This window comes from Haliaeetus leucocephalus, unplaced genomic scaffold (assembly GCF_000737465.1).
Source record: "Haliaeetus leucocephalus isolate CR32 unplaced genomic scaffold, Haliaeetus_leucocephalus-4.0 Scaffold0, whole genome shotgun sequence".
NCBI lineage: Eukaryota > Metazoa > Chordata > Aves > Accipitriformes > Accipitridae > Haliaeetus > Haliaeetus leucocephalus.
The window spans coordinates 4,634,846-4,647,642 of NW_010972436.1; the positions used below are offsets into that span (position 1 = coordinate 4,634,846).

General features: G+C 35.8%; 1 protein-coding gene across 9 annotated transcripts in view; it reads right to left on the bottom strand.

The window, feature by feature from the left end:
• AKAP9 (A kinase (PRKA) anchor protein 9) overlaps positions 1–12,797 on the bottom strand; it is a 124,345-nt gene that overhangs the window by 54,527 nt on the left and 57,021 nt on the right. For 6 of the 9 annotated variants that reach the window (XM_010573686.1, XM_010573598.1, XM_010573448.1 and 3 more), the window contains 9 exons: positions 12,553–12,674; positions 10,499–10,604; positions 9,879–10,077; positions 6,718–6,811; positions 5,782–5,874; positions 3,817–4,188; positions 2,608–2,832; positions 836–976; positions 191–294 (listed from right to left, as the gene is read on the bottom strand). In XM_010573686.1, the coding sequence (XP_010571988.1) occupies positions 191–294; positions 836–976; positions 2,608–2,832; positions 3,817–4,188; positions 5,782–5,874; positions 6,718–6,811; positions 9,879–10,077; positions 10,499–10,604; positions 12,553–12,674 (1,456 nt within the window). The remainder of the gene's footprint in view (positions 1–190; positions 295–835; positions 977–2,607; positions 2,833–3,816; positions 4,189–5,781; positions 5,875–6,717; positions 6,812–9,878; positions 10,078–10,498; positions 10,605–12,552; positions 12,675–12,797) is intronic. The other 3 variants (XM_010573519.1, XM_010573213.1, XM_010573767.1) reach the window with 2 other exon arrangements.

Here is a 12,797-nt window from a genome sequence, read left to right on the forward strand (position 1 = left end):
TACATCATTAGGCTTTATAAAAAATAAGACATTGTTTAATCTAAAGTGTGTAAATTAGAAATATGGCTATCTAGAATAAAAAATGCCATTATCATCAGTCAGGATAAAGCTTATAAATATAATTTAACAAGAACATGATTCTCAACGTTTTCTAAAAAAAAAATGATGTTTTCTTAACAGTTCTAAGCACCTTTCTTTAGAAAGAAGAGCTGAAGATGTTTCATCAGGCTTTCTTCCTCCATCTTCATCCTCAAAGATCTGCTCTCTCACATCATTTTGGTTTTGATTTTCATTCTGCGTAAGTTTTTGCAGAGGGAGAGAAGACAAAAAGGACAGAAATCCTGTCATGCCAGAATCAACATATTCTTCTTATATGCAGTATAACGTGAAATCTAAAACCTAAATAAGTTGTGTTTTGTTAATAAAACTTCGGCACCAAATTACAAAACAAGAAATACTCCTCGTACGTGAAAAGTTACAATGTAAATCAAAACAGGAAATTCAAGGCAGGGCCTATTAGAAAGGACTTCGTTACGCTGATTAAACAGCCCTTGTGCTTTCTGTTGGTGTTGCTATAGCAATATGAAAATGTGAGTTCACCTGAGCAAATAGCTATAGTAATAATCCCCACCTTCACGCTGTTAAACTAGCTTCTGCTTACCCAAAGTAAAAAACTCTGTCTAACAGTACCACCTCTTGATTCTTAAACCTGCTCTGTTCAAGCAATACCCAACATCTTTTAGGAAAATATACTACATAAAAAGAGTAGCAGCAAAAAGGAATTTTACTGGTTTTACATGCCACAGCTGCCAAGAAAGTCAAAGTCCATATTTACCTCTGTTTGTGTGCCGCTGTTTTGTAGCTCACAAAAGAGCCTCTCTTTTCTGGGCACAGAATGTTGTTTTAATGATTCCAGTTCTTCTAAAAGGATTCTCTCTCTCTCTGCAACCAGGCTGTCATTCTCCATTGAGACACGCTAAGAAAGAAGTGTTATAGAAGCACACACAGTTTTTTAAGCTTCTGAGTATTAGTGAGTCCTGCCACTTCTAATTTTTTACGTATTTTGCACAAAGAAATTTCAGTCCACCTCTTTAAATGGTTACAAAGACATTTAAAACCTTCTACAATGGAATACAGCTAATAAGTACTTTCGGTATCTTACACCTTTAAGATTTTATACAAGTTTTATGCTCTTCATGGAACACAGTGGTCACAATGTAAACTGGATGGAATTTCTGGATATTACATGCTATAGTACATGTTTTGCACAAGAATAAAGATGACAGTAAGTTCTTTTTATAAAAAACCTACACACACTCTCTTTTAGAAGAGCTAGAAGTGTTCATGGCTTAAACACAATGCACATGTTCCTATATGGTTCTTATGGATAAATATCCTTGGCATTAAAAACTGAGGAAAAAACAGCAGCATAAATTCTAATTAATGTTTATCTGTTTCAGGAATTTGCAACCCCTGATGAAAGATGCAGTTGCAAATTGACAAAGAGATAAAAGGAGAAAGAATGTATATATTGAAAGATTATCAGGATAAATGATAGAAAGACATCTACAAAGCAGCTAGGAGAAACGGACACCTGACATTGCTGGAAAAGACACCTAGGATACAAGTGACTGACTCTCTAGATTCCCCAGCTTCTTGAACCCAAACTTAAACAGAACACAACCAGGTTTGGATAAGGTCTGAAGGAACCTAAAGCTCCACTCCACAGTGAAATCAAAGAATTTTAGAATTCACTGGTTACAATTTCCATGTGAATTTCTGTAATGTTTCATTGTTGAAATTAAATCAGAGCAAGACAAATTCTTCTGGATTCTGTTTACTTTATCTTTCAAGGGAAGGAATCCTTGAAGACAAGTCTATAAGTGACATGACTTTTGAAGACTTAATTATTAAGATAAATTAATGAGTTTCGTTAGCATACCTACTATAGACTTTGAATAGATACAGAGTGACAGCAAGTTAAGTTTAAAAAGGCAAAGAAACAGTGGTGTTTCCCACCAAACCCCACTGATTCTGTTTCATTCTAACAGTCAGTAAGGACTTAATCTCCTACGATTACAAGAAAAAAAAAAAAAAAAAGGCAGGAAGTTGTTGCAGAAAGCCACTGATACTGTTCAAGTTCTGACCTCAAGTGGGGATGAGATAAAATGAAGAATTCTATGGTATTTCTAGCTATGGCTGGTGGCTTCATTGATGTAAATGGATGCTAGCCTACATCATGCACAGGGCCATGTATCTGGAAGGTGGCATGGTTTACAATGAATCTGGGCTCACTTACTCACTCTTCTGGCTGCTGTGCAGCACTGCAGGTTTTCTCCAGGTATACAGAAGTCTAGATTGATCCATCACTGACTGAGCTTTGATTAAAGAAATATGCCTTTTCTACATATAGGCATATATGTGTTTGTATATATACACACACAAATAGATATATGTGTGTGTGCACATGGGTGTGTATGCACACATATAGTAAATATGTGCGTGTCTCAATATATATTAGAGATACAAGTATAAATAAATATAAATCTGCCTGGTGATGTCCCTTTGTTAACCCATGTTAACTCATTGAGCCAAACTCCATGTTACCTCAGCTAATTGCACTTTAAGACTCTCAAGCTCTGCTAAGAGTTGCTCTTGATTTTCTTTTTGACGTTCCATTTGCTGCATGTGCCCTTGTTTCAACAATTCTGTTGCCTGCTCATGTTCCTGATATTGCCGTACTAGCTCCTGTCGCATGTCTTCCAAACGTTCCTCATATAACAACAGCTGACTTGATGTTTCTGTGTCTGATGCCATCATCTCACTGTAGCGCTGAAATATTGAAACTATTTTAGCATTTTATGTTCAGTGACAGTTTCTAGTAAACATTTAATAAATTTTAGAAAATACTTTCACAAATTAAAGTAGCTATCACGAAAGCATTATGTTGTTGCCTGCTTCTTGGAAGGTCTAGACTTAGAATTATTCTCCATTTAAAATACAAGTTTTTTAAAGTAACTGTGAACAGTGTCAATGCTTATGCGTTGTAGCTGGTGGGGATCTCAACAGAAAATACAGTGGCACATACACTTGTGTATGAGTGTGTGTACAACAACAGAAGTTTGAGAGAGCAGTACCATACAAAACAGGAATATTACAGTTTATTCGCGATCAAGATAAAACAAGATCAGAATGTTTAACTGTTACACAAATTTGAAAGTGTAATTTTTGCTTCAACTAATGCGAAATTTAATTAAAAAAATTTTAAAACTTAGGATGAAATTGTGAGTCAAAATTTATGACTGCTTTTTACCATATTTATTCCACCTTGTCCCCACCCCATTCTTGTGAAATGCCAAATATATATTTTACACATTACTTTTATAATTTTTATGTTCAGCTGATATCCTTTATCACAAGGGACTCAAACTCTTTAAGCATTATTTTTAACGTGTTCCTTGCATAAATACCAGAATATAACCCAGCTTACAAAAAGTCTTTATACAATTTATTGCCTGCAATACAGTTTTATCCATGAAATGGAATAATCTAATTTTCATGTAACCAGTGTCATATTCCTTTCCTCACAGCATAGCATAATGCTATGACAGTCAGGCAGAACACAGAAAATAAGGGTACATAATTTAGGTCTAAAACTGTTACCCCTTTGAAAGGGAAATATTTAAATGGAATTTTCATCTTAACTTCTTTCTTTGTACTTTTCTCATTGAAATGAACTGTAAATCCATTGGAAAGATTATTCAGATATGGTTGATATGGTGTTACATACTGCCTTCCCCCCCTGCCCCCACTTACCGGTGCCTCTTCCACTGTAAGCCCTTTGACATGTGAAAAAAATTCTTCAGAAATCACCGATTCCTGTGGGGTCTGTCCTAATATGCAACCAGACTTGCTATTAGAATGAAGCTGTTCTCCAAGTGAATTGATCTCACCAGACTCTTCACTGAGTTCCTTGCAAAGTGATTTCAATTCTTCTTCATGCTTACTGCCTTTTTCTGTTGCTTTTCTAAGAGGGTTGTCAACCTCTTCTTCACTACATTGCTTTTTAATTTCAAAATGCATTCCCTGTTGATGTACAATCTGTGTTTGTACTACTTCTTCCTTCAGCCTAGCAATCCTTGACAATTCAGTCTGTTTGGCAAATGCTACACTCATTGACACAATTACCTGCATAAGAAAGAAAAGTCTGTATTAGTTTATGCTTTACAGCATCTCCTATTTCTGAAGAAATCTCATTGCTGACCATCAATAATATAAGTACTAAGAGTTCTGAACTATGATTTCCCCCCCCCCAGAGGAAAACATAAATGTAAAAGAACAGAGACATCTTGCCAATCTCATCAACAGTCACGTCTTAAAATACAGACATGCTGTATTTAAGGTAGTTTAATAAACTATGATGCTATTTTCAGTTAAAATATATTTTTTAGCACAGAATTGTCCAGCTCTTTTCAAAAAAAATTCTATAAGGCAACTTTAAAAAGTCCTGGCATACTGACATAAGTGCACCTGTGCTAAGCTTCCTCTATCTAACCAAGCATCCTTTGTAAAGGTTTCACTGACATGGAATTTTGGGCTGTATAAAGACAGCAGTGCCATGTGCTTGATACTCATCACAGGAATTTTACTTGACCAGAAAGAAACTTCTACTGGCATTTGTAGCTGCAGTTGCAGTTACAACAGGCTAGTAACTTCTGTATTGCCAAGTATCCCCTTCTAACACAAACAAATCCCTTTTCCAATCACATGAGCAGTTCTTTTCTAGATTTAAAACACAGCCATTTATAGCATAAGCTACAAAAAGTGTGAAAAAAATAGTGTAAGAAATAGAGAAGTGTTACACTTGAAAAGAAAACGCCTAACTCTTACTTTCCAGAAAATGTGAGTTTGTCTTTTGAACTTAAACTGCTCTTAACAAGACACTAGCCAATCGTGTACTTCGCTTTTCCATTAAGAAGGGTTTTCTTAGCAGCAGATGAGAGAAATTGAACTTTTAGTCCAGAGATGTGGATTACTTAAATTAATGTCATCACCCAGCGCTGGCTATAACATTCTTCTTAACTCTGACTGCAAATCCTTTAAAGAAGTATTTCTTTATTTTTTCAAATTTTTCATTTATGTTAATTTTATTTATGCCATGATATAATGAAAGCAGAGATAATTTTTCATTGTGCAAAGAAGTGAAAACTTTTTTGAAAGTCAAAAAGTAACTAAATCCACACACAATTTAATATACTCTACCTATAAAATCTTAATTTTACTTCTCATGTTTTAGAGAAAGTCACCAGATCCAAATAAAGAGTGTGCATTTTACACAATATATTAAAATGCACAAAATATGATCAGAAAATAGTGTGAAACTTAAGTGCAAAATCTTTTGAACTGACCCGCTGTTAAGCCTAAAGTGTCAAGAAATCCACTCTCTAAGCCTCTGGATTTTCTAAATAAATTCTAGTGTCAAGCATGGGTGCATGTTGTCTATTTTCTTTGACGTTTTAAAGCAAACCACCACCACCACCCCCCACATGAACAGAAATTATGAGTTAAGAATAGGACAGACAAATAAAAAACCCCAAAACTTTTCAGAACTTTTTTTTTTTTAAGACTTTCCCGTTCAGAATCCGAATGAAACAATTCCTTGTAAATAAATCAAACAAAAGTTGGCATACAGTATTGTAACTGTCTGAATTGTTAGAAATGGCAAGTGAAAATGACAGCATTTTTAAAACATATTTTAAAGTAACAAAATAAAAATAGTACCTTTGCTATTTCTTCTTCTAATCTTTCTTGGTACTGTTTTTCTAGCAATTGAACAACATCCAGATCATTCTGCATTTCAGTTTCACTAGCAAGCTGTAAAAAATGATGAAATCTCAGATCATATATTGGGGCTTTTATTTCATTAATTTTAGAAGTTTTAGAATCTGACAGAGATTTTTCTCCTCAATTAGATTATCTTCATTTCATGCAAATCACATGATTTTGTACCACAACATAAACTAGGCAAAAGACTTTGCCTTGTTTCTGCTTCAAAATTAATACAACAACTCTTCTTCCAACACTTTTTAAATGGTCAAATGCAGAGAAAACAGGTGAGAAAGCACAGCATCACAGTACAAAACAGCATCGCTATTTTTCAAAATGCAGAATTTTTAAGCTAGGTTTCCAGCAGTACTAGGGGAGGAATGTATGGGGTCTCTTCCATTTGCATTTGGTTTCTAAGATCTTTGGTATTATTTTTTCAAAATTTCTCCTAAACTGTGCAGTCTATACTTCAAAAGTACTAGGATTTCACTTAAATCACTCTTCTTTCATAACTAGTATTTAAAGAAAAGTCACAATATTTTAAAGACTCCTCAAGAAATCCCAGAATTTGAACACTAATTTTCTTCAACTTTAGTAAGAAGCAGCCCAACCCAAATGTCTTGTTTCAGAGAAAAATAAAAAAATAAAAAATATAATTTAAACCAGGACCAATAAAGCAAGTTTTATTGCTCATAATTTCCAGAAATGTTTTTCAGCAAAATTTAAATCTTCCTCTAACATGGACTGTCTAATAGCATAGCATAATACTAAGATAATAATTACTTTAATACTACCTAATATTAGTCCATATTTCAATTTCATCTTAGAACCCAAAGCATATCAATTATATTGACCATATGTATATTAGCTGTCAAGTGAGCTATATGATACCTCCAGTGCTTCATCTGTTTTTTGCTGATGAAAATTTTCAGCGTCTTCTTTCCTGAAGACGTCTTTTAGCTTTATTTCTGAACCTGTGGATACACTAAAAAGGTAGAAAAGGGGGTGTGTGTGCGCAGTGTGGAAATCAATATTTCAATAGACATTATTTTTCCTCTATTCAAATATGCATTATATGAATATCTATATTATATATATTCAAAGACAAATAACTGCAAATATTTTCTTCAGGACACATCTTTTCCCATGCCATTAATTTCATACACTTGACTTTGTAATTCATCTGCCTTCCAAATGCTAGCTCTTCTTCTCAGCGTAATACACCTTAACACCAGTTTTGCCAAGGACCTCACAAACAACTTACTTTTAAAGCTACCTGAGAATACTTTGTGCTCAATAACTATACAATAAGATGAAGACAAAAGCACCTGTTTGAATCATACGGATATGAGAGAAACCAGAATGGCTATGTGTATGAAGCCATAAAAAAACCTAGAAAATGGTTATATTTATTTTTGTTCTTTTAAATTGATGTGTAGCAACACATGCACTGCTTGCTTGCTTTCTTGTGCTATATAGACGAGGCATAAACATAAGAATAGTAAGCAATCTAATATGATTCATTTTATATTTAGATAACAACATGCTGAAATATATTCAGAGACTGTCTTCGCCAACAGAACTGCTCTATATATTCAGAGTGCTGTAAATCAGTAAAAACCAAAATAACACCACACACCACCAAAACTCTAGCTCCCCTTTAACTACATATTGAAAAAGACTTAACAAAAATACACTGCCAAAAGGCTAAGATACAGTATCAAACTAGCTAAAAAAATAAATTTCTCCTCTACAATTTGTGATCTGCTACCACACAGAAATGAATACCTTGGTAAAAGACAGGGTACAAAATGAATAGTGAGAAGGTAAGTTTATTGTCTGTGAGACTTACAATCTTAACTACACTAAGGTTTTACAGAGATCATGAAGCTTTTCTTTTGCTCAAATCTGAGAGCTGGTTTAGATAATCCTGAAATGGACTCCAGAACAGTAACAGTAATTTTATAAAACTTGTGACATTTTTAACTACAAAAAGCAACCCATTATTCTTAGCATTCATGCTTGATTTGATGAATGAACAGTGGCAACTGATTTCCTTTTTTTTAAATCCCCCCCCCTTTCTGATGTTGCAATAGGATATACAACCAGATGAAACTGTCCCCCCAAAATTCCCACGCTTGGCCACAGCTACACTTCTACTTAGAGCTTAGTTTAAAAGATGCAGCAACAAACCAGGTGTGGAAACAGATCATTCAACAGGTTACTGACTACCCCATTGAAAGACACTCATCTTCTCTTCAGGCTTAAGATGTAATGAGACAGACCTCCATACTACATTATTAGAAACCAATTTATATACTGATCTAGGAACTTTTCCTGTAAAACTCCAATTTAATTTTAATGTTTAAAACCTGAACTTCAGGTATTAAAGCTAAAAAGAATGCAACTCTTCATGGGAAATTTTTTCTCTACTCTTAGCTTATAAATATCAATAATTGCTATAAATGCTTATTTAACACATGTAAAATGAGTTTTGAGTATTTTAGCTGAATACTTATCATGAATGAATTCAGAACACTAAGTACCTATTTAAAAATAATTTAGAAATCATATATGAATATATATAACTTGTCCTGGCCAACACACAAACAGAAGTATACAGTTTCACAAACTGCATTTTGAAAATGCTCATAGCTTGTACTTTTTTTTAAAAGGATTAAAAAGTACTTAAGAAGCCATACAGTCCCTTAAAACTGAGCTCAGGCTAATAAATATGTACTGATTCTATAAGGCAGATAATGCAAAAACAATGATACAAAACTACAGCCTCAGCCTTACAGATGCATGAACATTTTCAGACGTTGGACCTCTTACTCACCTCAAAACAAGTATATACAAGTATTAATTCAAATTAGGAAAAAAAATTCATTATTTTACTTGCCACTTCCAAGACTAGAAACATATTTTAAGGAATGAAAGGAAAACTGTTTAAAAGTTAGAAAAACACAGATGGCTGAGAAAAGGCTGTGATCAAACAATAAGGGCAAAACAGCTGTTCGGGTTCTGATGGGTCGTGGTTGAAGGAAAATACTTTTATCTTCATTTCTCTCAACTTCTAAGGATTTCTCTTAACAGTCCTTTTGCTTTTTAAGAGAGTACTGTGGTAAGTATATCAAATATTTAACAATTTCTAGAAACATCTAGACAATTTTCCCCCCTCCTTAGTAGCATTTCCTATTGCCACTGTGTCTACCCATTTCACTTTTACAGTTGGGCACTGCTCTGATTAACAAACTCTCACAGTTCTCTCTCACAGAAGGGAGATTCAGATAAAAGAAAAATGTAGAGAAACTGAGTGGATTTGTAGTACAGTAAATGAAACATAAGGAAGGAATATGAGGGTCAACAATGGAAGAACAGGAAACCAGAGATGACATTGAATAGGGCACAAAAGCACCCTTCAACACATTCAAGGAGACAGTGAATCAAGGAACAGGAGGCTCCACAGCTGTCAGGATCCTCCCAAGACACTTGCACCTCTTTCAGGTTTCAATGGCCACAATGGTCAGGGCCAGGAAGAGGCTGATGAGTACATCCCACAGCCCATGACTTGGTGAAAGCCAGAATGTGTCAAGTGGACCTCAGCTCTGCCATAAACTTTCTTGCTACGTATCATTCCAGAAAATCATCAATTTCATGCAACTATTTCTACATGAGGTGTCTTTAGATGTAATGTACATTGCCTGGAGTTTCAAGGGTTAAAAGTTGTCTGTTGAGTTGGAAGTTTTGAAATTACTGCCAAAAAGCTCATATATATGAAATGACATTTACACATCATTCCAATTCTCATATCTTCCTCTATTAACTATAAAAACATAATAAATTCTAAATGCTGCCCTACTTAGTTTGCAATGTTATGTCATTTCTTCGTAACACTCAACTCTTGCAGGAACAAAACAACGTAAGAATAATGTGTTTATAAAGAATTTCTCAAATTTAAGTAAAGCACATAGCTTTACACGAATGATTATTTGAAACACTTCTTTTTGTGCGCAGCACAAAGTTATAAGCATTAAAGAACGGATTAATACCTCGTGTGGTCAGAGGATACCCCAGCATTCTGAAGCTTATCCTGCAGATGGACAATCTCTGTAGTGTACCTCTCTTCACTTTCTTTCAGCTGCTGTTGGAAATAGGACCTCAGGTGTTCCAGTTCTTGAGCATGTTGTTCTTCAAGTTGTGTTTTAAGGTTCCCTATCTCCTTCAAACAGTATTCTTGAATTGTAGGATCTATATGTACGTTATTTGGGGGGAAAATAAATTACATTAAATTAACTCCCTCCAAACTTACTAGCAGTGATGGACTGAATAATTACTGTAGCTAAAAATTTCTTCTGGTATCATATCAACTACTTTTCCATAAGAACTAATTATCACTTAATCTTCCATTTTGCAAAACTGTATTTGATATGGGTAACAGAACTTTAACTGTGAAAAACTGAAAAAGACTGAACAAAAACTGTTTCACAGAATATAATTCTGAAATATTTTAGAGATTTAAGAAAATCAGAGTATCATACTGCAAAATCTGAAAAAATTTCTTACGTGCTTCAAGAGGTAGTAAGCTATAAATCAGTTAAAATTTAAAGTCATTGTCTTCTCTCTCTCTCTGAATATACATGTATTAAAACCAGCATATGCATCTTTTTACCCATTAGACCCTGTGAAGGGGTCTGCAGACACTCCTTTCTTGTTTCCAGATGGCTAGGTTCCTCTCCTTTTGTCCTTTCTGAAGAAGATGGACATGGTTCTTTGACCTAAAAAATAATCAAGTAAATACAAATTACAATAATTTGTCTAGCAATAATGCAAAAATACTAACTGTAATTATAAACACAAGAAAGATTGGTGGCCAATGCATAAGAGAGTGTACAGTGTAACAATGTGTTTCATTTTACAGCCTGAATGACCAAGTATACATTTATAGCTAGTTGATCAGCCTGTGCAGAATGTCCACTGTAAATCTCAAACTCCTCTCTCTGGATACAAACTGTTAAGTCATAATTCCTCTGACTCCAGGAGCACTATACTTCCTCTCCAAGGAGGAGAGAAAGACACTGACACCCCCCTGAAGCCCAAAATGCAGTTTTCACATACAGATATTTTTTGTGCATGTATACCCATCAATACACATGACCTTCAACCATCTCTAGACATAATTGGTTACTGTACCTTATTTAATACATGGAAGTACTTAACTCCAAGTTTACTGATAAAATTTGTCTTTGGGAATCCCAGGCCCCTGAGGCGAGTGTAAAAGTTTGGAGCAAGGAAGACAACCTTGATGGAGGAGGATCACATTAGGGAACAAACTGGACATGAACAATTTGTGGTGCCTGATGGGATACACCAAGGAGTGCTGAAGGAGCTGGTCCACGTTATTACGAGGCCATTCTCAATTATCTTTCAAAGGTCATGGTGATTGAGGGAGGTTTCTGAGGACTACATAACAGCACTCCTACCTTCAAGAAGAGAAAGAAGGAAGATTTGAGGAACTACAGGCAAGTCAACCTCACTTTGATCTCTGGGAAAATGACAGAGCAAATAATCCTGGAAACCCTTTCCAAACACATGAAGGTGAGAAGATACTCCATTTAGCATGGATTTATGAAGAGGAAATCATACCTGACCAATCTTTTGGCACCACCTCCTATTACATGCCCATAGACAAACAGATGGATAATGGGGTTGGTGAGGCCAACTGAAAACTGGCTGAACTGATGAGCTCAAAATGTTGTGATTGGTGGCAAGTCCAGCTAGAAGCCAATAAATAGTGGTGTAGCTAATGGGTCGATACCAGAGCCAACATGTTTAACCTTTTCATTAGTGTCCTGGATAATGGGACAAGCATGCACCCTCAGCAGGTTTGCAGACTGTACAAAACTGGGATACACCAGATGGTTGTGCTGCTGTTTCAAGAGACCTCAACAGGCCAGACAAATGGACTGAGAGGAGCCTCATGAAGTTCAACAAAGGCAAATGCCAAGTCCTGCAACCTAGAGAGGAATAGCCCTGTGCACCAGTACATGCAGAAGACTGACCAGCTGGAAAGCAGCTTTGCAGAGAAAGACTTGGGGGCCTTGGTGGGCACTAAGTTGAACAGGAACCTGCAGTGTGCCATTATGACAAAAGTCCAACAGCCTCTTGGGCAGAATTAGGAAGAGTGTTTGCCATCAGGTCGAGGGAGGTGATCCTTCCCCTGTACTCAGCACTGGTGAGACACATCTAGACTGCTGGGTCCAGTGTTGCACTCCCAGTGTAAGAGAGAAACGGACATTTTGGCATGAGTCCAGCAGTGGGTCACAAAGAAGAGCAGGGGCTTGGAGCACTTGTCTTACAAGGAGAGGCTGAGAGAGCTGGGAATATGTAGCTTGAAGAAGACAAGGTTGCCCACCAGGCTTGTGGAGTCTACATCGTTGGAGATATTAAAAATTAAGCTGGACAGAGTCCTGGGCAATCTCCTCTAGCTGATGCTGCTTTGTGCAAGGGGTTGGATTAGATGAACTCCAGAGGTGCCTTCTAACCTCAGCCATTCCACGATTCTGTGACATGGGTAGCAGCTTTCTCCATTTTATCAAATCCTTGCCTTGCTCTGCCTCTCAACCAGGAACATAAACACAATTTCAAACACGTTCTTCGCTCATCCAGAGGGAAATCATGGAACAGATAAAATTCAAATACTCATATATGCTATAAAAAGTTTACCTGTTTACAATCCTTCATCAGCTGTGTTTGAAGTGCTTTCAGCCTACTGTATTCTTCCATTATCTTGTGTAGAAGTGCATCCAGTTCTTGCACAGCTAAATTACACAGATAACCAGCAGGGACTTAAAACAGAAATCAAACATTTTAATACAGTGAATTGATTACGAGTTCTCCACTGAAGAATTATCTGATAAACATTACATATTATTGAAACAAGTGACGCCCCTTCCAAATTTTGGATGCAT